This window comes from Danio aesculapii, chromosome 3 (assembly GCF_903798145.1).
Source record: "Danio aesculapii chromosome 3, fDanAes4.1, whole genome shotgun sequence".
NCBI classification, from domain to species: domain Eukaryota; kingdom Metazoa; phylum Chordata; class Actinopteri; order Cypriniformes; family Danionidae; genus Danio; species Danio aesculapii.
Genome location: NC_079437.1, coordinates 21697272 through 21724945, shown reverse-complemented (window position 1 = coordinate 21724945; position 27674 = coordinate 21697272). Strand labels below are relative to the sequence as shown.

General features: G+C 37.4%; 1 protein-coding gene across 1 annotated transcript in view; it reads right to left on the bottom strand.

Moving 5' to 3' along the window:
* The window catches only part of LOC130221057 (protein TANC2-like), a 49254-nt gene that overhangs the window by 8112 nt on the left and 13468 nt on the right, over nt 1–27674 (bottom strand). The window contains exons 3-18 of the mRNA XM_056453366.1: nt 25057–25185; nt 18536–18817; nt 16124–16251; nt 13243–13474; nt 12966–13135; nt 11981–12259; nt 11528–11859; nt 11213–11321; nt 10926–11048; nt 8677–8913; nt 8404–8589; nt 6186–6279; nt 5966–6099; nt 5755–5878; nt 3553–3728; nt 3329–3461 (exon numbers count right to left, since the gene is read on the bottom strand). Coding sequence (XP_056309341.1) covers nt 3329–3461; nt 3553–3728; nt 5755–5878; nt 5966–6099; nt 6186–6279; nt 8404–8589; nt 8677–8913; nt 10926–11048; nt 11213–11321; nt 11528–11859; nt 11981–12259; nt 12966–13135; nt 13243–13474; nt 16124–16251; nt 18536–18817; nt 25057–25185 — 2868 coding nt within the window. The remainder of the gene's footprint in view (nt 1–3328; nt 3462–3552; nt 3729–5754; nt 5879–5965; nt 6100–6185; nt 6280–8403; nt 8590–8676; nt 8914–10925; nt 11049–11212; nt 11322–11527; nt 11860–11980; nt 12260–12965; nt 13136–13242; nt 13475–16123; nt 16252–18535; nt 18818–25056; nt 25186–27674) is intronic.

Sequence of the window (27674 nt, the reverse complement as noted above, 5' to 3'; positions counted from 1 at the left end):
GCCAACTAATTCTCATTAGATTATAAGTAGACTGTTAGGTTGGGGTTATGGTTGGGGTTAGGGTTAGTTTAAGCTGACATGTACATGCAAAATTTCTTAGATCAAAGACTGTCTAAGACCATGTGAGAGTGCAATGGAACAGAATAATGTGGGTTTCAGGAGATTGTACAGCATCTTGACACTAATAGTGCAAGCAGCTGCACCAAAATACTGAAAAATGTCACACTCTGCACTTTTCAATAGCAAAAAGAACCCACAAAATGCAGGTCTCTCAAGACAACTTTTTAAACTCTGTTCACTTGACAATGAATCTTAAAACAATGCTAATGGCCTGCAAAAAAAGTCAAAAAAGCATAGCAACACTGACAGGCATCAATGTTGCTACAATGCGAGGCATTAACATGAGGCTTCCAAAAATATCCAAAAAGCACCACAAACACTAAAAGATGTGCATTGCAACATCTCAAGATGAGTGTTTAACTTATTTTTAATATAGCAATTAATTAATATAGCAATTAAAATGCAACTATTACAACACAATCGCAATACAAAAGCACGATGTAATAGAACAAAATGTAGGTATCTCAAAATGATATCTGAACCTATTGTAACTTTACATAGCATTTAAAGTGTTAGTTCACCCTAAAATTCTGTTATTCTGTTATGAAAGAGCCACTATTATGCATTATATAACCTCTTTAACATTATGTAAATGCTAAATCACTGATATGTTTTGGCTTGCACTAAGTCAGTTCTATAGTTCAATTTCAAATGGTTTATTTTATTTTCAAGATCTGAGGTGAACTATCTGCTGCTGCTATCAGTAGTATGACAAATTTCACGTGACATGGCATTCAAACTCACATTATTACCCTTTAACCCTGAATAAAGCACATATGGTGAACCTGAGGTGATCACTGTCAGTTTATCCTGTTGTTCAGCTGCAAGAAACCGTTTCTAAAATATCAATTTGAGATGTTGGTTAAAACAAAAAGTAATTTTAATACGGAAAATATTCCTTCTATCGTGTGCTGTTGCTTTCAAATAGAACACGAGTTAAATCAGCCTTGAGGCTCGCTCCTCTTGGTCCTCAATCCGGCAACCTGTGCTTGCGTTTGTATTGATTCAGAAATGCAATACCTAGTTCAACCACTGGTTGTCAAACTTACATACTGCACCTTTAACAACAAAATGTTTGAGTAAACGAACTGTTTAAAAATGCAATACAAATGGTGCAAGATGCTGATAAAACAGCCACTCTTGAGAAAAGTTTTGAACTCTCTTTAACCTGACACAGCACATTAAAAATGCAACACTCACGATACATCTTTAAAAACATCAGGTCACTGCAATGGTGCCTAATGCACGTTCACCAAGAGAAATAGTTACAAACAGTGCAAGAATACATTCTGTGTGAACACCCACCGAAACATTCTGCAGCATCATGCAAAAATTCAACACCGGTCGTCCTACATGCAGCCATGCAAGCAGACAAAATAAACCAAATGAGCCCATTTTTGACCATCAGAATTGTGCAGCAGTCCATAACAACACAAAATCCACCCATGTTTATGGCTCACAGCATCTCATCTCATCATTTTTGCGTAGTCAAGAATAGCAATAAATTGCGTTCACATTCAGGCACCCAAAACACACTATCAGACCCGACCAATGGAGAAAGGACCACACAGATAACGAATGACACAGTCAAAAAATGGCAGATGGCCCGCACAAAGCTTTGTTTTACCTCGGGCACGGGTGGGGAGTGTCTGACATCCTGGTTACGACAGGGGTCACGAGTGAAAGGGTGACAGGTTATTGGGAAGGGCATCCGTATCGGACAGGTAAGCAAAGGTTTATGAAAACAAGATGCGGGGAGAGCGAGAGAGTCAGAGGCGAGGGAAGAGAAACAGAGAGAGATCGATGGTGGTTAGGGGTGAAAGGAAGAAGGAAGATCAGCCGTGAGAAGCCGAGGCAAGCAGCAACATTAGCAAAAAAGCAACAAGACAGTACTGATCAGCTGCAGATCAGTGGAGTCCAGTCAAGAACACATGAGAACGAGGGTTAGAACAGGATGATTGAGGTCACAAGGAGGGTTATGAAGGAGAAACAGCTAAAGGTGAAGCTTGTTTCATGTAACACATAATCAATGCCTGTATTGCTTATGTTTCTAATGAAGTTTTTAATGAGCATCCTTAGATTTTTTTTAATGCTGTGTTCCATTCAAATGTAGATCTAAATAATGAAATACTCTTCTTTTTAGCTTTGTACTCATCCAATTAATCCTGGAAAAACATCCTGTCTAGCTTGACTGTTTTAAATACTGATCGTAACACTGATCGAGTTCAGACTGCATGATTTTCAAAGTAGTCGTGTGTCAGATGTTTTCACACTGCATGACTATCTGGGCTAGCGTTTCGTTGCTGCTTTGTTTACAGTGCAAGATGGATCAGCAACAGGGAGCAACAGGAGCATCCGCTGCGTAAAACATATGCTGGATAAGTTGGCGGTTCATTCCGGTGTGGCGACCCCAGATTAATAAAGACCCAAAAATGTTTCATATTTCTTCTCAGAGCAAATTATTCAGTGAGAATGTTTTCAACTTGTCAGTTGGGTTTAAAATGGTACTTTATTACATTTTCTTAAGTAGGCTAGTCAAGTGATTTGGACAATCCAAGATAAATGAATTACAGCACTTCAAGTCTAAAGTAACTACCTTAATAAATGATGTATTTCTTAACAGGTAAACAAACATTTAGAATTTTAGTGTGCAAAAATCGAACCCAAAAATATATATAGAATAAAAATAATAAAATAGAATAATAGTTAATAACAATACTACTACTACTACTACTACTACTACTACTACTAATAATAATAATACTAATACTAATAATAATAACAACAACACTACTCAAACCTACATTTGCTTTGGCATTTCAAAGAGACCCAAAAATGTTTTATATTTCTTCTCAGAGCAAATTATTCAGTGAGAATGTTTTCAACTTGTCAGTTGGATTTAAAGTGGCACTTTAGTAGGCTAAGCTAGTGAATCCAGATATCCAAGTGAAATGAATTAAAGCACTATAAGCCTAAAGTAGTAAATACCTTATTAAATGATTTATTTCTTAACAGCTAAACAAACAGTGAATTTAAGTGTGCAAACATATTCAAAACATTTTTCCATCTAGAGAGTTGGTGATTCTGACTTTTGAGTTGAATGGAGCACAGCATTACAGCCCTAGCTCAGCAAATACCCAAACATGTAAGCTGAGAATGTGGTTTAGCATTAATTTCAGTAAGAAGACCCATTTCCATTCAAGCCTACCTATCTTTGCACCCTTCTTGAGCAGTGCCACCACCACTGATGTGTTCCTGCATCCAACCGCTCGATCCAGTGGACGCATGCCGCTGTAATCCACATGCTCAATCATCGCACCATGATCCACCAGAAACTGCACCTGCAACCATATTAAACATCCAGTTTGAGTGAGGACAAACTTGTTAATTGAGTACACCCACTCTATGATGGTCGACTAGAACAAAACCAACCACTTCAGAGTCTCCGTAAAATGCAGCAAGATCTAGTGGAGTACGGCCGCTCTTGTCTGCATGGGCCGTCGCTGCACCTCTCTCTACCAGAGCACGAACCAATGGGAGGTGCCCTTTAAGACAGGCCCAGCTCAGTGCTGTCAGACCCTCCTTGTCCATCAGAGACAATGACGCACCTGTGTAAGAAGTTAGGAAAAACTAGGAAGTTAGAGATTGTTTATTATTATTATGCCGTTATGGATATTACTTTCATGTAGTGTGCACTATAAATGTCCTGCAACTATAAATTTCTGCAAGGTTTTAAAGATCAGAGTGCAGATAAATGGAGATACTGTCTCCCCTCTCAAAAAAGATGAGTTTGTTTATTATTGTGAATAGCTGCTTTCACACATGCAATCTTTTCCAGAAAATTACTGGTAAATTGAGATGAAGAGATCAATTACCCTAGTTTCAGCAATTTTCCTGAATGAGAAGTATGACAATATTGACGGTATGATCATGTACAAGATGTGGAAAAAATATGAAACCATCAACAAAAATACTGACTTCATGTTTACCAATACTAGCACAGTCATTAAGAATTGATTTCTGGATAATGTTATATAGCTGATTGAGAATTTACTGGTATTTTGAAATGGATGTCTGAACGAGACAAAAAATAAATCCAAAAAGTCTTGCTTGTGCAAACAGCCCATTTTTAAATTTACCAGTAAGATTGTTCTGGTAATTTTACAGCAATTTACCGGTATTACTGTGTGAAATGGGCTAAGGATGTCATTGTTTTATGTGTAGCAAAAGCAAATCCACACTGCATGACCATCACAAAGCTGTGTTTTTCATAGTAATCTGAATTATTCAGCTGCTTTGTTTGGTGTATTACATGCAAACTTCTCACTGTGTTCACAAGTGCCGAGTAAGCCTGAAGTACTGAAATTTAGATTTGAATTTGTTAGGATTCTGGCACATGCTATATACAGGCATGTGATCAGCTGAGGACAAAAAAAAAGAAGGAAGACGAGACCCCCCATCTCCAATAAACAAATTTACAGTATATATTTGTGTATTTTAAATATTATATAATATTCTTTACATAAATATTTGATATTGGACACACAATGTAAGTTTTATCAGTTTAAATGTTGAGCAGTTTAATAGTCACCTAAGTAATATTTAATAGGTTTATACTTTGTACTTCAATGTCGGGACAGATCCACCGCCGCTAGATCTCTTGTGTCCACAGAATATAACTTTTCCTGTAATTTAGTAAACTCTTTGTTCCACATGATAAATAAACTACTAAGTCAGTCAACAATTCGAACTTTAAAAATATTAGGTCCAGTTGAATGGAGTAGCCTAATATACTTTAACATTCCACCCTGAAAAAAAATATATATCATACATCACTAATAAGAACTTATCACTTTCCTTTGGCTTAGTCTCTGATTTTTAATAGTCTAAATCAATTATAAAAAATATTTTTAGAAATTTGTAATATCATCTAAACTTAGGAAAGTTTCAGGTATTACATTTCAGGTGCCCGGCTGTAGCACTGAATAAATAACGACAAAAGGACAGATTACTTGCAGAGGATAATAACAAATGAGCATCCTGGCTTTACTTATAATGTACATAGAGCGCATGTGGTAGTAACATGAAAATGAGAGAAAAAAATGTGGAAAAACTTTGCACAGCCGCTCACCCATTTAAAGCGATTTCATAATCTTGCATATTGTCAGCGGCTTCGTCATACATTATAGGACTACACAATATCATAATATTATATACAAGTAGGTCTACAATTACATCCCTGAATGCATGATACCTGGAATAAAGCAGTTACTGCTCCTTCTTGTGCACAATGATTAACACTGAAGGGGGAAACCATCAGGTCGTCTGATAAACCTCACAATGACCAGCCCCCCCCCCTCTCAAAAAAATAAAAATAAATAAATAATAAATCTGATTTACGCAAATTACAGCTTGGAAAATATGGAAATCCGTATTTATATGGAAGAATCACATCTCTGTCTATAAGTGGTAGACTAATCACAAAAGAGCCAATCAGAGCAAAGAAGTGTTTTGTTGTTCTCGGGTGGATGTAAAACTTTCGCAAGAGACCTCCAAAAACATAATTATGAGCCTTGAAAACTGCATAACAGATAGTGCAGCAGTAAATCTAGTGCCTGAGCAGAGCAGCCGTACCTTGAGCCAGCAGGAACTCTGCAGTGCCCAGATGTCCTTCAGAAGCAGCCATCATTAGAGGAGTTCTCCCTTGTTTATCAGCCATGTTGACATCAGCACCATGATTTAGCAGCAGGTCCACTATCTGCAAAAGCAATTCCGACATCTCAGATGGAAACATTTGCAAAATACAAACCTTCAAAGTAAAAATGCAGTCGTAGGAGCCGCCGACCTGCCAGTGTCCCTGCCGAACAGCGCTGAAGAGTGGCACGATGCCCCTGCGGTTGGGCTGAGCCACAGCGGCCCCCTGCTCCAATAAAAGACGACAAACATCCAGCTTTCCCCGACCTGCTGCTGCTGTCAGAGCTGACGTCCAGATAGACAGAGTCTCTTAAGTGAGTAATCTCTACACTCACACATTTAAATGGAATAAACAGTATGTAGTGTTGTACCTGTTTCACCCCATAATGTATCAAAGTTGTTTATTTGAGCTCGTTCCTCCTCTTCCTCATCTTTCTCAGGCAGGTCGAGTAGGTATGATACAATCTGTGAATGAATAAAAAAAGTGTTATAAGCAAGCTATAAACAATTGTGGGATGGTTGAGTCGATCTAGTGAACCTGTTTACCCAGTTGATTATGAAGAACTGGTTCAAAATAATGATATTGTGTAGACTAGAAATCACTTTGGACTGTTTGGATCTTTTGAAGACTTACAGGTTTATCGTTTGGCCAGATCTGTTGGTTTCAGACAAATGACTGAATATATTCTGACAATGGTGTGAACTATTACAGGGGCAGTCAAATTACAAGTTACATTTATATTACTCCCTGCTTTATTAGGGATCGCCACAGAGAAATGAATTACTCAATTGCCAATTACTCTGGCATATGTTTCACACAGTGAATGCCCTTCTAGCTGCAACCCAGCACTGACAATACAACCCACAGTGCTGGGAAACACCCATACACTCTCGCATTCACACACTACAGACAATTTAGTTAATCAAATTCACCTATACCGCATGTCACTGTGGAGAAATTGGAGCACCTGGAGGAAACCCACACAAACACAGGGAGAACATGCAAACTCCACACAGAAATGCTAACTGTCGGGACTCAAACCAGCAACCTTGCTAGCCATGTATCCACCTATATTTAGATTAGCTTATTAATTAAGATACAGGTCCATGTAAACTATTTTCCACTATTAACAGGGCACCATTCATGGGGTTTTAATGTTTTGCATGGGGAATCAAGCATCAATTAAAAGGATCAACCCTCCACAAACCCCTCTGTAATTTACACCCTGGATAATAGCTATATTTATAATGTTCAGTTTTAATGTACAGACAAATTTTTTCATTCATAAGACATTTAAGAGCCACAGGTATTCACTTGGTCTTGTCTTTGTATGCTTTTTTGACCTGATAACTGTTGACATGCATTTTAAGAATCACCGGTTTTCCCAAAAGCACCTTCCAAATCTACGAAAAAGGCACCTATGTCTTGGATGTAGGGTTGGGGACCAAAAACTTTATAACCGGTATGCACCGGACCGAATCAGGATATGAATTTCGGTGATAATTCCAGTGCCACTGCTGCTGCGACAAAAACATAAAGCAAGTCGCACACCAGAAGCGCCGCTCGGCGACACGCAGCAATGCACCACACAACGTCATGCATTTTAGATTTCTAAACATGGGTTTCTATCAGGGTACACACTGGCGCTGCAAGTCGGCGGCTGGCCATGGCGCCCAGCCACGACTCAGGACACAGTTCATATTTCTGCCATGCCACAGACCGCCATCTGAAAAGTTTCATTTTAAATAACATGCGAGGAATGGACTGTCTTTGACAGCTTGTGACATCATCTGGCACTTTCAGTGAGTATGTTAACATGGACACCAATACTCTGATTTTAATATGATTAAGACAATACTCTGATCAAGAGTCTACCACGTAAACAGTAATTTTTGATTATCTTAAAGGACCACTGACACAAACTGCAGAGGAAACATTTATAGGCTGGTGACGCAATGACGTTAATGGATCTATGTGCTATAACATGTAACTGGGAATCCTGAATGTAACATTCAAAAAGCAACTCGTATAAACACCTGAATCATATTATTGTTATATTCAGATTAAGGCAAATCATTAGATCACTGATGTAGTCACAAGCCCCAAACCCAGAAAAAAAGGTGTTCCCTGATTTTGATGACCTTTCCACAGGTTAGTAGTAAGCTAATATAATGTTAATAGCATAATGCAAATCTTGCATTCATGCTAACAAACAAATTATTAAAAGAAATATATTAATGCAATTCTAATATATAAAATATGAATGGATGTTTACTTTTATTACAAATCTATATTTATATTGTTCAATTATAATGATTAAAAAATATATATATATATATATATATATAAATATATATATATATATATATATATATATATATATATATATATATATATATATATTTTTTTTTTTTTATTAAATAATTTTGTGGCTAAAAAGTATCGGTTCAGGCACCGGTACCGTTTTAAAAGTATCGATTTAGCACCGATATCGAAATAACCCCAAACGATACCCAACCCTACTTGGATGGCCCGTTAACTTCCAGCAGTTTTACATTATTGGATGAACTATCACTTCATTTACTCACCTCAGTATAGCCCATACTAGCGGCTGCTATGAGGGCCTGTTGTATTGCATGACTCTTGCTGAAGGATCCGACTTGTTGACCGTCTATATTCCACTCACACTGGACTAAATACTTCACCACCTCCAGATGACCTCGCAGGGCAGCGTGAACGAGTGCACACTGACCGTTTTTATCCAGATGATCCACCTGAACAGAAACACACAGAGGAGAGACAGAGATGAAGCTTCAGTGACTGATAACCACTATAATGAGTTCTTATTGGTTATCACTGACCTTGGCTTTCTTGCTGCAGAGAGCGGTGACTATGGACAGGTGACCTGCGGCAGCTGCGTAGCCGAGAGGAGTGAGTCCGCTCTCTGAAACACCATCCACATCTGCCCCAAACTCTAACAGCAGAGCCGCAGTCTCCAGGTAGCCCAGGTGAGCATGAACACACAGGATGGGTGCATTATTCAACACCTCTGTGCGGTAGTTCACATTAGCTCCGCCCATAATCAGCAGACGAGACACCTGGAGGAAGAGAAAAGAAGGAGGAGCTAAAACAAAACCATATCTGAGTCCGAAACTACTCCCTATCTACAATATCGGCTTGTTAAGTGGCTGACGCCCTGTATAGGTGCCGTATGAAATACTGTTTCCGGGTCCAAGCCAATTTGAATTGAGAAAATATTCGTTTATAGCCATTGTGATCGTGATTTTCAAAAGTATTACATCGCTTTGTAAATGTTTATTATTACCATTTGTTGAGTCTCCCCATACAGTTTGGCACAGCACTTAGACCCAGAAGCCGCTTCGCGTGACGTTACACTTTACAAGCAAACTATATTGTGCACTATATCTGGTGTCTGCCATTTTAAAGTGGTGTTCAAATTCAGAGTCAACAACTTCCTCTCCTACATTCGTTCACATCTTTTAACTCACAATGCACACTGATACCGATTGCAGATTAGATGTACACTCTTTAAAGCTGTGTTTCCCAAAATCCACATTGAAAGCAGACAAAGAATGGAAAATTTCATTCATAGTTTCAGTTAGGATTACCTCAGAAGTTAGCAAAAATAATAAATAACATATGTTCATACACAAATTATACAGAGGGCTTTCACTTCTAATCTCATTCCTTAATCAGGACTTTATGTTTCTCCACTGTTTATCTTAAAACCAAGCATACATTTTAAGATGGGGGTGTTTAAATCTGGCTAATGCACTTCAACTTTATGTCCCATAATGTTAAGGAATTCTGTCTGTTCAAACACATACGGGTCAAACACAAGACACACATGTTGGTGTATGAAGCTAATTACATTTATAAAAGTTAACATACCTAGAAAGTAGGGGTGTAAACCTACACTGGTCTCGCGGTTCGGTTACGATTATTATGCCATCGATTGGTTTCAATGCGATATCTCGGTGCATCGACGATGCTTTTCACACATAATTAGATTTTTTCTTCACAACAAATTTTTTTTTTTATTAAAATCTATAAATATATTAATATTTATATATTATTTGTAATACAATTTTGTCCCTTAATACGAGCAGTAAGATATACATTATGAACTGTACCTTTAATTTTATATGCTCAAGAAAACACTCTTTTTGAATGTATCAAACAAAACTCCAATAGATGCACAAAAGACAGCATGAGCATTTATAGCAAATAAACTAATGTAAATATTATCCCACTTGCATTTTGAGCGCTGTCAAGTGAGCTCTTACACCCCTATGATTGGTCATTGTCTTCACCCGCTCAACAGAAAGGGTTGCGATTGGCATTCGAAATGAAAGCGCTGTTCACTGATGAGTGAAGCGGGAAGAACAGCTGTGGTTACAGTCTATATGATCATAATACGTGGTTATCACAGGTAATCCGTAATAGATGGAGAAAAATCGCAACTCAGGCACGCTCGTGTCTGGATCCACAAATATCGCTTTAACAGCCAAGACGAGAGGAAAAGTTACCTCACGAACACGCCAGCGGGTCAAACGTCCAAAGTGAGAGAGAGAGAGAGGCAGAGATGGAGTTTTACAGCATTTCTCCCAAGTAGTGAAATAGCAGCTTGTGTGTTGTGCCTTTTTCAATGTCAATGAAAGAGTTTCCAGCAAAATCACAAGCAGTTGAACTGTGCATAATTATCTACTTTTTAAGTAGTAGGAGCATCTTATTTACTAGCCCTCGCCTCCTTCCCCGTAGTATTCTACTGCGACATCGCGCATAGGAGATAAATGACATCAGTACGTAATAAACGGTTATGGTCTATTACTGAACCGATATCGAATTGCGACATCTGCATCGCGGTGCACCAAAGAAACGATTAATTTTGACACTCCAAATAGAAAGCATATTAAAAGCAAGTAAAGTGTCTACTTCAACGTTTCAAATTAGGTTTTCGAAAATAAATTGTCATGGCAACGTGGTAAAGATATAATATGGTAAAGCATGAAGATTTAAAATTACATCTAATTTGCAATTTGGGGTTGCACAGAGATCCTTAAATAAAGTCTAATCTGGTTTTAAATACCTTGACATTAGGAGTGTAGAGGTTTCTCAATGAAGCCAAAGCTGTGGAGAGTCCTTCTGTACTGTAGGAAACCCACAACCCCTGCAGCACCGAGGAGGAAACCCCAACCTTCTTACTCAAGCCCTGCATTCGAGAGACATTGCAGTTAATAATTCAAGATAAAAATCAAACATGGCAATATACTTCCAGTAATAGTTTTTTGAAAAACATTTGTTTACTGCTGCACACAGCTTGATACAAAGTTTAGCAAAGTTCCAAACAGGTACAGGTTCTTTTATTGATCAAACCTTAAAAATGTGAGCTTTGAGAATGTGGTGGCCAAGTTCAAGGGTCTGTTGTCGATTAAGCTTGCTGTCTTGCCGTGAAAACCAGAATGCAAGCAGTGTGTGGCCACTCCTAAAGAATCAAGGGAAAGATGCAGGTATAAGTAGGGGATTTAAGAGGCTTTAGTAAGATTTCCTATGTTCATTTCATCATTTTCAATTTCCTTTCACACTGTGGCATATTTTGGTGTGTAACGCGATATTCAACAAGACAAAATGTGGAACAGGAAATCATGAAATAACATTTTAATGAGATATTCAACAGACAAACATTCTTACCTGGGGTCACAGAGAAACTTGGTCTTCTCTCCATCCTCTCTCCAGATGAGCCACTCTCTGAAAGAGGGGTGGATGAACATGCGGGTTCCATCACGTCTTTTCACCAGGAATGGCGACAGAAGCTCAGATCTCTGCTGAAAATCCTCCCACTCCATGGATGCTCCACGCATCATACCAGCATTCACGGCGCCATAGGCCTGCTCATCGGTTAATGGGTGCAGAGAAGCTACGGCCACGTTCAGCAGCGGAAGAACACGCTCGAATGATGACTGAGTTGGGAAACGCATGTTCAGCTGCAGCAGGTAGACCTCAGCCAGATTCACTGGAACCACCTAAACAAAAACATCGGTGTTACAAAATAAAATAAATATATATGTCAAAAGCTTATTCATTATATACCATTTCAACACAAAACCAATCTAAAATGAATTTATGTCTTTGTTGAGCCCTGACCTTGTAGCTAGAGCTTTTAAGCACAAGGTAACCCTTCTCAATGAGGTCCAGTGTGAGCTTCAGGTACAAGTAGGAGCCCCGGCTCAGACTCTTGAGATGAGCACTAAGTTTTGTGAAGGCTGTATTGTCCAGCTTGCCATTGAGTGCCACATTGTTCTGAATCTCCTGGCTGGCGTGAAGCCGGTGAAGGATGTAGCCTTGCAGGTCAGAGTCAATTGCATCACTTTCCTCCAGACGATCCAGAGAGATACGGTGGAATGGCAATGGACGAGTCACATCCTAAGAAGAAGAACAACAACAACAACAAAAAAGAATACATTAGAGTAAACTGGATGGATGGATGGATGGATGGATGGATTGATTGAGGAACAGGAGGGTGGATGGATAGATGGAGAAAGGAATCAAGGAAAAAACTGACAAATGGATGAATGGGTAAAGGGATGGGGATTAATAAAGGGAATGAGATGAGAAAAGGGATGGATAAGTGGATGGGGAATAAGTGGAAAGTTGGAGAAATAGTAATGGATGAGGAAATGAATGTAGAGATGGACAGATAGAAGAACTGAGAAATGGAATGGAAAATGAGGAGATGGACGGATGTATTATTTTAGATAATCCAAAATAAATATAATGGGAAGAATTAATGTTGGATAGTAGGAATGGGAGGAGGGGTGGCTGAATAAATGGAAGGATGGATGGGTGGAGAGATTCATGGATAGATAGATGAAGGAATAGAGGCATAGGTGAATGGAAATTAATTAATAGATGGAGGGATTGAGAAATGCATGGGAAAACAGGCAGATGGATGGAAGGACGAGGTACATGGGAAAAGGATAGATGGAATGGGAAATATGGATGTCAGATGGTGGGAATGGATGGAAAAGTGGCTGAATGAAAAGAGGGATAGATGGTTGGTTGGATGGATTGATGAACACTAAATGGATGAAGGCATTGAGATGAATGGATGTATGGATGGAATACAGACCTGTAGTGTTGTTCTGACAGTGACCACCAGTTTAAGCCAGGGAGGAAACCGCTCAATAGTTTTGCACAGGAAGGAAACAATGGTTTCTCCATAATCCGGTTTATGGAACTCTGCCTCATTCAACCCGTCTATCAAGATGATCAGGTTCTCCTCACAGGCAATCTTCCTCTCTGTAAAAAATGCAAGTTTATTCATATATGTTAGTATCCATTTAAAGTATGAACCCAAAATACATAAATATCAGTTTACTTATGCGAGCATGTATAATCAGGGTCACCTCGATGCAGGATCTCCAGAGGCTCCAGCAGGCCTCTGCGGAAGGCATTGAAAGGGTCCTGGACGCAGGCGCGCAGGCTCAGTGTGCTTTGCAGATGTGGCTGGCGAAGCAGAAGATCTCTGTAGGCCTGCATCTGAGGAGCCCTGCACAACAACGCTGCCACATTGTGCACAAACTCCGGCACCAGGCATGTGTACGCGTTGTCTGACTGACAGTAATGGTATGCCACCACCTACAGTAGGAAGAACAAACACATGAGTCTGAGTAGAGTAGAGCCATGTTACAGTGGCTTACCTACACTCATCGAATTTAACTGGCAAAATAATTTTCCAATTGCCAATATTTCCATTACTGAATTATACACAAAGTTTAGGGATGAAAAAACATTTCTTATTTTTTTCACTAGTAAAGCCAAAATAGAAAAAATAACTTCAATACTGCAACATTGTTCTACAAATATTCCATACAATAGATTGTTTGTTAAGCATACAATGTACATAGATATGTATATTAATGTTAATTAATGTATATTAGTATATTCACAGTGCATCCGGAAAGTATTCATAACGCTTCAGTTTTTCCACATTTTTTTATGTTACAGCCTTATTCTAAAATGGATTCAATTTATTATTTCCTCAGAATTCTCCAAACAGTACCCCACAATGACAATGTGAAAAGATTTTTTGAAATTGTTGCAAATTTAATAAAAATAAAAAAACCTGAAAAATCACATGTACATAAGCGTTCACAGCCTTTGCTCAATACTTTGTTGATGCACCTTTGGCAGCAATTACAGCCTCAAGTTTTTGAATATGAGGACTCTGAAGCAGGTTATCTCTGTACATTGCTGCATTCATCTTTCCCTCTATCCCAGGGGTGTCCAAACTCGGTCCTGGAGGGCCGGTGTCCAGCAGATTTTAGCTCCAACTTGCCTCAACACACCTGCACGGATGTTTCTAGAAAGCCTAGTAAGTGCTTGATTAGCTGGCCCAGGTGTGTCTGATTGGGGTTGGAACTAAACTTTGCAGGACACCGGCCCTCCAGGACCGAGCTTGGACATGCCTGCTCTATCCTGACAAGTCTTCCAGTTCCTGCTGCTGAAAAACATCCCCACAGTATGATGCTGCCACCACCATGCTTCACTGTAGGCATGGTATTAGCCTGGTGATGAGTGGTGCCTGGTTTTCTCCAAATGTAATGCCTACCATTCACTCCAAAGAGTTCAATTTTAGTCTCATCAGAGCAGAGAAATTTGTTTCTTATGGTCTGAGAGTCCTTCAGATGCCTTTTGGCAAATTCCAGGCATGAGTGGCTTCCGTCTGGCCACTCTACCATACAGGCCTGGCTGGTGGATTGCTCCACAGATGGTTGTCCTTCCATAAGGTTCTCCTCTTTCCACAGAAGAATGCTGGAGCTCAGACAGAGTGACCAACGGGTTATTGATCACCTCTCTGACTATGATGGCCGGCCAGCTCTAGGAAGAGTCCTGGTGGTTCCAAACATCTACCATTTACGGATGATGGAGACCACTGTGCTCATTGGAACTTTCAGAGCAGCAGATTTTTTTCTGTAACCTTCCCCAGCCTTGTGCCTCGAGACAATCCTGTCTCAGAGGTCTACAGACAATTCCTTTGTCTTCATGCTTGGTTTGTGCTTTGACATGCACTGTCAACCCTGGGACCTGGACAGGTATATGCCTTTTCAAATCATGTCCAATTAACTGAATATACCAGAGGTGAACTCCAATTAAGCTGCTGAAACATCTCAAGAATGATCAGTGGAACAGAATGTACCTGAGCTCAATTTAGAGCTTCGCTGCAAAGGCTGTGAATACTGATATACAGGTGATATTTCAGGTTTTTATTTTTTATAAATTTTCAACAATTTAAAAAATATTTTATCACATTGTCATTATGGGCTATTGTGTGTAGAATTTTGAGGAAATAAATAAATTTAATCCATTTTGGAATAAGGCTGTAACATTAAAAAATGTGGAAAAAGTAAAGCGCTATGAATACTTCCCTGATGCACTGTACATTACAATTGCATTAAAATGAACAAAGGTGACATTTATAATGCCATAAAAACTTGTAATGGCTTGCGAGGACAAGATTTATACAGGCAAAGGCCCCTTTCATAACTCTATATGAATTATTATTAGAATTTTAGGCATTTCTACTGAATATACAGCAAACAGCTCACTGATAAATGTATTATAATAAAGGAGCTAAATCTGGGCTAAATGTATTTTAGACAAAAAAAAGAGCAAACTTTCCAATCTCCAGTATCTAGTGCAGAAACTGTTCAAAAACACAATGAATATTAAATCTAGAGTAAGATTCAAAGCTCAGGAGTTTCGATGTGATGAAGGGGTTTTGCATAAAACATCATTGAGTTTGAGTGCATCGATGGCCTTATTCCAATACTCTAAAACTGCTGCTTCCTTGGATTCACTTCGCCTGTGCGTGTGTGTGTGTGTGTGTGTTTCAAAGCTTGTATCATTAGCGATGCAGAGCTCTGAGTATATCTAATGGCTGTGCTGGGAGACTCTGTGCATATAAATATTTGATAAGGCAACAGAGCCGCAATAAACCTTTGTGCTTAAAAGAATAGAGAGAAGAGGAAAGCGCTGATAGAGAGAGAGAGAGAGAGAGAGAGAGAGAGAGAGAGAGAGAGAGAGAGAGAGAGAGAGAGAGAGAGAGAGAGAGAGAGAGAGAGAGAGACAGGGGAGAAAATTAATAAAAGAAGAAGGAGACAAAGCAAGAAACAGGGAGACGGAGATAATAAATCAATGGAAGAGGAGAGGGGAGCAGAGAGAGAGAGAGAGAGAGACTGAATGGCAGGTTGGTCTTGCGCCCGCTGTGTGGATATGAGTTGGCACCTGGGCAGCCAGTCTTCTGAGCGCCTCCTCCTGGCGTCTCCTCATCTCTGGTGTTCCAGGGCAGCTGCTTCCTCCAACCAGAGTGCCATGAGCCGACTGAGGCTGACTCGATGGTAGTGTGTCTCCATCTGACAGAAAGACACAGCAAAATGTTATTAACTGAAACTAAATGTTTGTCTTTCTTTTTTTTTGACAAAATGTTATTATTTATTATTATTATTATTTATATCATCAGTTATCAGCTGTCACATTTATGTCAGCCTAACCTAGTGTATTAAAGAGCCAGTTCACCCAAAAATGAAGTTTCTGTTATCATATACTCTCTCTTTACCTGTTTCAAACCTTTATGAATTTCTTTCTTCTGTTCAACACAAAAGAAGATATTTTGAAGCAAGCTGAAAGCCTGTCACCATTAGCAATTTGTTTTTCCTACTATGGAAGTCAATGGTTGCAGGTTTTTAGCTTTCTTCAAAATAACGAGGGATAGTAGATAGTGAGTAAATTTTCATTTTTGGGTGAACTACCCCTTTAAGTTGTATTAATATCAACACAGGTCTTGACGTACAGTAAACTGTTGACTGTTGTTGTTATGATCATTATTTATTCATTCATTTTTTTTCCGGCTTAGTTCCTTTAATAATCTGGAGTCGCCACAGCGGAATGAACCGCCAACTTATCCAGCACATGTTTTACGCAGCATATGCTTTACGCATCACGGGGAAAGAGCAATACACACTCATTCACACACATACAATCTGGACAATTTAGCCTACCCAATTCACCTATACCACGTCTTTGGACTGTGGGGGAAACCGGAGCACCCGGAGCAAACCCACGTGAACATGGGGAGAACATGCAAACTCCACACAGAAATGCCAACTGACCCAGCCGGAGCTCGAACCAGCGACCTTCTTGCTGTGAGGCAATTGTGCTACACACTGCGCCACCGTGCTGCTGATGATCATTATCATTGTTATAATTAAAATTATTTTGTCTTGTCAGTTTGTAATGTGGGTCAAAGACAAAAAGGGTGTTTCAAGCATCTAAAAACAAATTCATCCCATTTTTCAGATAATTTCTATCGGAGCAGAAAATAATAATTATCAAAGTGATTTACAGTCGAAGCTCACTTAGATGTCAATAAAATAAAATATTTAAATTATATTAAAGATGTCATGTTATTTTAGTTTACATTTACCAAAAAATATGGTCAGGCATATTTTGACAGTATGAAGAAAGACACAATTTAATGATCACAGTGCATCCACAAAATATTCACTAATTTTTATACTTCATTATTATGCTTCAAGCCATAAGGTTTGAAACATTTTGCCAACAATACATGTTTAATCATTTAATATGTTAATAAATGTAGTATGATTTATTCTTAAATCATTAAACATAATAATAAGCAGAGATCAGAGCAAGATAAAAATTTGTTGAATTCCATTCAATATAAAGGGATATTTCACAATACATTATTTTACAAATAAACACAATACTATACACACTATCCAGCATACACACTCACACACAATATTTATTAGAAATGTTGTATTCATAGGTAAAAATACAATTTTAAATAAAAAGTATGTAGAAAATAGTTATTTTAGAATTGTTGGTTATTTTAAAGAACATTTTTGTTAAATAACAAAATTTTCTTTTCATTTTTAAATATTTACCAAATGATGTTTAACAGATCAAGGAAATCTTCACAGTAATATTTTTTCTTCTTATTTGTTTTATTTTGGCTAGAATAAAAGCAGTTTTAAATTTTTCAAAACCATTTTGAGGTCAAAATTATTAGCCTCATTAAGCTGTATTTTTTTTGATAGTCCACAGAACAAACCATCATTATACAATAACTTGCCTAATTACCCTAATCTGCCTAGTTAACCTAAATAAAGTTAAACCATTAATGTCACTTTAAGCTGTATAGAAGTGTCTTGAAAAATATCTAGTCAAACATTATTCACAGTCATCATGGCAATGATAAAATAAATCAGTTATTAGAAACGAGTTATTAAAACTATTATGTTTAGAGATGTGTTAGAAAAAATCTTCTCTCTGTTAAACAGAAATTGGAAAAAAAACAAAAAGGGGGGCTAATAATTCAGAGGGTTTAATAATTCTGATTGCAACTGTATCTCTATAGAAAGACTTAATTACCTACTTTTGTGTTTTTAAATTAGTATGTGTTTCTCTGTTGGCCACTTGACAAGTTGTGACATGAGGAAAAAGACTTTAGCAGTAAAGTAACTTCTTTTGTGTTCCACAGACAAAAAACAACATACGGGTTTAAAATCACAATTAGATGGTCAGTAAATAACACCAAAACTAAACATACATGTCTATATTTCCTTTAACCAGTATGCTTTGTCTTATGTGCGATGTGCGAGTAAATCCACTCACGTTTTGGTGAAGCATGTGGACTGTCAGAGGTGATCTGTCTCATGCGGTTACCGTGGCAGCTGAGAGCCACCAAGCGAGAGATGATGGCCGTCTTGCCGAAACCCACGTTGCCCACAATAACAACACCTTGACTGGTGGTGGTCTCACTGCTGCGGAGACACACTTCCACTTCCTGGAACAGCCACTCTCGACCGGTGAAAACTGCCTCGGGTGTCAAACTGGGCACTTCAAAGAGCAGCGGCTTCAGGGCGATGTCTGGTGGCCGGTATGGAGCAAAACGCACTGCAGCACAGGAAACATGTTTATTATTGTCACAAAAACAGGTATATATTACACAGTATTTACACAAATAACCCTTTCCCTTTTATTCTACTAAGAAAATGATTACAGTTCATTTTCCAGTTTAATCACACTGCACCTTTTATTAACTTTTCAATGGAACCAGTTGCCACTATATTGCCCCATTGCACCTTCCATAATATTTTTAAATCAAGGTTAAAAACATATATTTTATCTTTAAAAGAAAAAAAATCATAATTTGATTTGTATATTGTATATTAAATAAATTATTGATGGTGACGCAGTGGCGCAGTAGGTAGAGCTGTCGTCTCACAGCAAGAAGGTTGCTGGTTCAAGCCTCGGATGGGTCAGTTGGTGTTTCTGTGTGGAGTTTGGATGTTCTCCCTACGTTCGTGTGGGTTTCCTCCGGGTGGTCTGATCCCCCTCCCCCCCCACACACACAGTCCAATGACATGCGGTACAGGTGAACTGGGTAGGCTAAATTGTCTGTAGTGAATGAGTATGTATAGATGTTTCTCAGAGATGGGTTGCAGCTGGAAGGGCATCCGCTGTGTAAAACATGTGCTGGATAAGTTGTCGGTTCATTCCGCTGTGGCGACCCCGGATTAATAAAGGGACTAAGCCGAAAAGAAAATGAATGAATTAATAAATTATTTATAATCTGGCAAATTGTGTATGAATATATCTCTCTGTAATCATTCTCTAAGTGACTTCAAATGCATATTGTAGCCTGACTGAAATCTACAGACACAAATTGATAACAAGTGTATTTTTAGAAGTCTAGAAGCTTCTCACAAAGGAGATTTGTATTTTCTGCCTGCAATATTGCTCCTTTAACATCTCCAATCTGCACTAACCCTTTTAAACCAGCAGGGGGAGATGCTATGACTGAAAAAGGCCCATCAATGACAGCTTACGCAAGTCAAGAGCTGCAGTGTGAAACACCATGAATCAGTGGCTGTCGACGGGGTGCCTTGACCCATTAATGTACAGCACAAAAAAAAAATACATCTGAAAATATCCCATCAGCCATTATGCATCCAGAACAGCCACAGAGCTGTTGCCATGGCCACAGGAACCCACCCTTGAGAATGCTTGTTGCTTTTGTTCATAGATTACTTGTCAAATTCACAGAGACCATGCATACACATGCATATTCACAAGGCTCTTAATCCGTCACATAAAGATTCTTTAAAACAATCCCCATCAAAAATTCATTATTCTTGCGTACATACAAATGGCTAATCTCAATTAATGATAATATTCGATGCAAGTGTCGTTTCAAAAGCAGGCACGGAGTCTTTGAAATAATTAGCATAAATTATTCAAGACGGCTATAGAACTTCCTGATCATATAGGATTATGCTGCAACACGTGTGATGGAGCATTTCATGAGATTATTTATCCCTTCATTCGCGCTATTAATTAGCCTGATAACATGTGAATTCATTATCTGTGCATTAGCATAAGAAGGTAGGCGGGGTTACACAGGACGAGGTGACCTTTATGAGTCCAAATGCAGAGGAACAGCACGAAAAAAAAGAAAGGCAAGAAATAAGGACAAAGGAGAGAGATAGAAACCAGAGCAGCCGAGCTGTAAAGAACTAGAGATGAGAAGACTGCAATAAAGAAGAGGTGAAGTGAAAAGTCAACCGAGCACAACACAACCCACAGCAGTTTAGTAGCATATATTAAATCTCCTTTCACAGTAGGGTGGCCTCACATTACTATGCGCTTTCCGCAGTTAAGTGTCATTATTACTAGCGGAAATGGCCCTTAATGCCTTCTGAAAGAGTACTAATGCATGAAAGAACCTGCTTGTAATTGTGGCAAAATTATGCGATTAGCAACAATGTGTTAGAATTACTATCTACAGTAGTTATATTCAGCTAATTCATGTCTGATGAACGGTTTGAGCATCACCTCACTATAAAGGCTTCAATATCCAGTGATTCGAGTGAAACTAGTGTGATGTTATTTTGATCAAAACAAGGTCAAAATGAATGCTACATCTGAAATTGTAGACTATGTGCTTATTTTGGATATTTTACAGAAGTTTTAGCTCAGAATCAACTACCATCGGCTCATGGTGTTTATTTATTAGTATGTGTAGATCTGAAGCGCTGCCTTCTTTTATGTCAAAATGTTCTCTGGTTCATTTCTTCACTTGAGTTTGTCACAGTCAGATGTCTGAGAGTAAAAACAATGATTTCAATTTGGAGAAAAACAACCAACCAATCAACCAAACCAAACCAACCGACCAGCACCACCCACCCAAATCAAATCAAACCAAATCAAACCAACCCCACTCAAATCAAACTAAACCAAACCAACTCACCCAAATCAAATCTATCAAACCAAACCAACCAACCAACCCCACCTACCCAAATCAAATCAAACTAACCCTACACACCCAAATCAAACCAACCAATCCAACTATCACCAACCTTACCCACCCAAATCAAATCAAATCAAACAAAACCAATTTAAACCAACCCAACCAAACCAACCACACCCACCAAAATCAAATGAAACAAAACCATATCAAACCAACCAACTCAACCTAAAACAACCAAATCCACCTACCCAAATCAAATTAAACCAACCCCACCCATCCAACCCCACCAAACCAAACTAACTGCACACACCCAAATACCCACCCACCCAAACCAAACCAAATCAACTCAGACCAAACCAAACCAACTCAACCCACCCAAATCAAACCAACCCCACCCCACTGCACCCCACCCAACCAAATCAAATAAAATCAAACCAATTCAAACGCAACCAAACCACACCCAACCAAACCACACCCAACCAAATCAAACCAACCAACACCACCATCCCACCCAAACCAACCAACCCCACCTACCCAAATCAAATCAAACCAATCTCACCCACCCACTCATTTAAATCAAACCTATCCAACCCAACCAAACCAAACCAATCGCACACAACCACCCATCCACCCAAATCAAAACAAAATAAAAAAAAACAATCTAACCCACCCAAATCAAATCAACCCCACACCACCCACCCAAATCAAACCAAACCAACTCAAACCAAATCAACCCACCCAAGTCAAATTAAACCAACCCCACACCACCCACCCAAATCAAACCAAACCAACCCAACCTAAGCCACCCAAATCAAATCAAAATCAAAAATCAAATCAAACCAACGCAACCCAACCTCACCCAAATCAAATAAAAAACTAACCAAGCAAAACCAAACGATTAGAACAAAGAATGGAAGTCATAGAAGAAATTTTATTAGTAAAATTAAATTATAGAGCTTTTCTTATTGTAATTCTTGTCTAGCAAAAGACTAGCAGTTTTGCAGTATTAAAGCTAATATCACAGCATTAAAGAAGTATATTGCAGCATTAAAGACAATATATTTAATAATATATAGTAATATGTTCATTAAAATATCCAAAAGTCACTAGTTAAAACGGCTTATTTCTGTGGATTTGAGCAATCTTCACAATGTGGATTAAAATGTGCAAAGCATACAACACTGTTCTAGTGACTTTGGATATTTTAATGAAAATAAATCACATATCGTGTCTTTAATAGTGTAAAACTACTAGATTTGTTTAAAATTAGTTTTTAAATAGAATTTTTACTAATCACATTTCTCCAATGACTTCCACTCTTTGTTAATTACAGAGCTCTATAATTTGATTTATTAGCACAAATAATTCTAATCAGAAAACCCCCAACTGTAAGAACTTTTGTTCATTTGTAGAGCTCTCTAATTGTAATTCTTACAAATAAAATGTAACTGCTGAGTCCTGTAATTAAAAATGAATGGTAGTCAATGCAGACTTGTATAAAAGTAATTTGTGGGGATTTCTGGGACTGCTGCCAGCAAGAATTGAATTCTTACCGCTGCAAAAGTATAACAAACTTCTTTTACCTCTAAATCAAGAACTTCATCATGAGTATATCTGGTCCTCTATAATAAACATGCCATTTGGAGAACCTTTTGGAGTTGTGTGTGTATCAGAAGCAGCGCAAATCTCTACACGATTTCGGACGTTTGGAGCCTTGACTATGAGCTTTAGACAGCAGGCTGAGCTCTGAAAGATGAGCCTGTGCTAATGCTAATACGAAGTCAATACATTGATCTGGATAGGAGACAGATTATAGCACAGCAGTCTAAAGGGGGAAAGCGGGAACAGCAGGCTGAGGGGGGAAAGAGTGATCCAGCAGAAGAGCTGTGTTCAGGGTTTTAAAGGGGACATGTCGTGTGTGGCAGAGAGCAGATGTAACAGAGCTAAAGCACACATACAAATAAGCATCAATACAATTAACATCACACTGCAGAGGTTCGTTTTAAAAGGCACATAATCAGCCATTTGTATAATTCTGTTTTTGCTTTGAAATCAGTCTGAATTTAGGGGGTGTTCAAAAAATAAAACATTTTATGCAATTTTGGCCATTGCCATTCATTTATAACACAACAAAGGTCCTTTTTTATTTTAAGGTGTCCTCATTACTGTTTTGGATGTTTTCACATGACGTCATTGATAACGCACGAAATTCAGATGGAGATCAGAAAGTGGTTCTTCTACACAGGAATCACTATCAGAACACATCTAAATGTTTCTGATTTATGTTGTTTATGATTGTTTAAATCGGCTATAATAACAAATGCCAAACAGCTTTTATAGAATTTTAAATCGTTTTTGCTCATAAAGGGGCCTGTGCTCATAAACCTGTGCAACAAAACTTGGCTCTTTTCATGATGTAGGATCATGCCCAACATATGTGGTTATTTTCTATTTATATCTCTTTTAAAATATGGTATAAATCGCAAAAAATACAGACTTTCTCCCATGTCTCCCATTCAGTGTTTTACTTCCTGCCCTCCATCAGAATTTTGCATGCCATCAGAACCACGTGATTGCAAACAACCTATTGTTAATGAATAATTATGCATCACTTGAAACGAACCCTAAACCAAACCCACATTCTAACCATAAAGTTAGTGCATGTACTTAATTAATCTCACTCAGTAGTTAAATGAATAGTTACACTGTAATAAACGTCACCTTAAAATAGTGTGGTGATCTGATCAGTTACTTAAAAGTGCCAAGCTACTTTGACAGAATGGACACAGAGGTTGAAATGGATAAATATATTTGAAAAAATGACTGCAGATTTGCAGTTGAAATCAGACTTTTTCCCAACAGACCTGGCATTAATTGAAACATATTTACTTGATCTTTGAAAGGCTGTCAGGGGCTTTGTCTTTGTCGTAGTTATTGCCTTAATATTGGAGTTTATTTATTTATTTATTTATTTATTTATTTATTTATTTATTTATTTATTTATTTATTTATTTATTTATTTATTTATTTATTTATTTATTTATCTTCCTCCCTTATTTATTTATTTTTTTTAAGCTGTCACTATTATTTATCTTATTTATTGTGATTGTAAACATTCTAAGTAAATGTTATTTGTTTACTATGTTTATAAAAACATTATTAAAAAAAAAAAAAAAAAAAAAAAAAACACAGAACAACTTTAGCCATTTCTCATTTCAGACAATTCCTTTCCAAAGGATGCAGACTTCAAACGTGATTCCTTCCTTGAATGCGTCCTTTAAAGGGTTCATCCTTAAAATGAGGCACAGGTTTCACTGTAAAAAATCCAGGGTTCCACACAATTCTGTCATGTTGTCGCAACACAAATCGATTAAGTTAACCTAATTGTTCTTACTAATTTAAGTGGACTGAATAGAAAACAATTAAGTTGCCCCCCAAAAAAACTCAAGAATTGTGTTCCACTAATTTTAAATAAGCAGTTTGAACAAGAAGCAACAATCATTTTTGGAGTGTTTGTGTTATTAGTACATTCTTGTCATGCATTTGTACCCTTATTTTTACATGATAAATCATACAGAGCTACAGAGCATGCTCAACTCACTGCATTTTATATGTAAATGACCTTAAAAAAAGACAATTCAATGTACACGTTGTTGCTGAATATAAAAAAAACTATGCAGTTGTTGAACATTAAAAAAAATATAGATGTCACATGTACAGAACAGTCCAATTTTGAACACATTTCCAAGAATCTGACTGGTGCTATAGATAAAGTTGGTTAGTGATGAAGTGAAAGCGTGTGTAAGAGGAGTGTAGAATGCTAAAAACAAGTGAAAGTAAGTGAAAGTATCACATGCACTAAATTGAAAATGATTGTACAGACCTCTCATGTCTGCTTGTCCGGATCGGCTGGAACCGGAGTTCTGACGTGGCATTCTCAAAGACGTGCGCAGCGGAGCCTGTCTCTGCTCATCCAGATACGCAAGATCCTCCAGGTGAGCCGAACTGGTGGCTGAAAATCAGAAACAATTACTTACTGTTATTTTATAATAACATATAATATTATATATATATTATTATCACACTAATGTTAAATATGTAAAAAAAAAGTTACAATTAATGTCTTTTATTTACATTTCTATACATACATTTGAGGGCAAAATTATGTATGTACAAAAATGTACACAGTTGAAGTCAGAATTATTAGCCCCCCTGAATTATTAGGCCCCTGTTTATTTTATCCCTCAATTTCTGTTTAACATAGAAGATTTTTTTCTACACATTTCTAAACATGATGGTTTTAATAACTCATTTCTAATAACTGATGTATTTTATCTTTGTCATGATGACAGTAAATAATATTTGACTAGACATTTTTCAAGACACTTATACAGCTTAAAGTGACATTTAACGGCTTAACAAAGTTAATTAGGTTAACTAGGCAGGTTAGGGTAATTATTAAATAAGGGTAAAATATTAAGTATAACAGTGGTTTGTTCTGTAGACTATGGAGAAAAAAAAACATTGCTTAAAGGGGCTAATAATTCTGACCTTAAAATGGTTAAAAAAAAAAAAAAAAAAATCAAAAACTGCTTTTATTCTAGCCGAAATCAAACAAATAAAATTTTCTCCAGAAGAAAAACATTATCAGACATACTGTGAAAATTTCCTTGCGTCGTTAAACATCATTTGGGAAATATTGAAAACAATAAATAACATATAATTCAAAGGGTGGCTAATAATTCTGACTTTAGCTGTATATTTTAAATGATATTTAATGGAGCAAAGACATTTTAGCAGTATTTCCGATAATATTTTATCTTCTGGAGAAAGTCTTATTTGTTTTATATCGGCTAGAATAAAAGCAGTTTTTAAAATTTTTTGTACCATTTCAAGATCAATATTATTAGCCCCCTAAGCAATTTTTTCTCAATTGGGTACAGAACAAATCGTAGTTAAACAATGATTTGAAGTAATATAATATAATATAAATTGCACTTTAAGCACCTAGTAAACAACCTAGTAAAATATTATTTACTGTCATCATGGCAAAGATAAAATAAATCAGTTATTAGAAATGAGTTATTAAAACTATTATGTTTAGAAATGTGTTGAAAAAAATCTCTGTTAAACAGAACTTAAAAGATTTAAAAATTTAACAGGAAGGCTAATAATTCTGACTTCAACTGTATTGGTGCTTGAGCAAATTTATATGCATAAACAATCATGCTAATTAAGTACTTTAAAAGTGAACACTGAAAAAAATATTGAATCACACTTTTATCTACAAAAGAGGGAAGACTATTACAAACTTATGCTGCTCTCGCGCACACTCAACAGAGGGAGAATACAGAACAATAACTTGGAAAACAGCATCCATTTGTTATACTTTCTCATTTCAGCAGCCAAGTAAACACAGAGATGGTATTAAAGAGAAGCACAATATTCTTTTGTCATAATATGCAGTCTTCTGGAGGATCTTACTGTTCAGAACAGCATAATGAATCTGTACTGTTGGTTATTAACTGTTCCTGCTGAGTTTACAGGATCTGCACATCATCCAAAATCATCATGAGAGATCAGATTTCCATTCATTTTGTTCTTAAAGGTTAAGTTTCTCCTAAACATATTCAATTGAGAAACTCTTTTTAACAAACATTTACCATGGTAAAAAAATAAATAAACAGATTGAATTGGATATAGCTATAGCATTGCAGCGACTGATTTTGAAAGTACTAAACAATGATTGCATTGACATTTATGTGACATTTACTTTTAATTAAGGTTACTAACAATGTGTGCTGTGATGTTTTATGGCACTATAAAAACACTGTAATAACATGGTTATATTTGTAATTATTGATAAGATTATACGCATTTAGGAGCTAATGTTTGTTTATCCCATGGCTATTAACTTGCATGAATATCTGCGAATGAATTCAGAGCCTTTTTTCTTTTGCTAATGAGGAGGAAAGTTCATGGTGGCTTGATGCACAAGATTATTAAGAACACAGTGGGTGGCCGCTGAATTTATCATGCCTCAAAGCAGCAGGAGAGAGCGATTGAAAGTATTTAACAGCGGCTAACATTGTTAGCACAGATGCTAAGGATGACTGGCCACCAACAATGTAAGGTGCAGAGCGCCACATACTCAGGAAAGCCTTTCATTTTCCTCTGATGTGACTTAATTGAAGACAGATTTCAGAAACAGAGCCTTGGCCTCATGGTACAGTACATGTGTGTACAAGTGACAACTTCCTGTTGGTGTTCATGTGCAGAACAACAGTTCAGTATTACAACCCTCCCCCACAGTGAAACTCTGGAAAACATTATGAGACCACTTCAGAGTCTCTGGATTTGACATTAATAGTTCTGTGCTTGAGTAAAATGTTGAGTTGTGTTTTATTTCACATCTTCAAAATAAAAATTGTATCATTTATTTCTTTATTTGCAGAACATGATCAATATAGAAAGAAAATGCATGTTTATACCTTAGACATT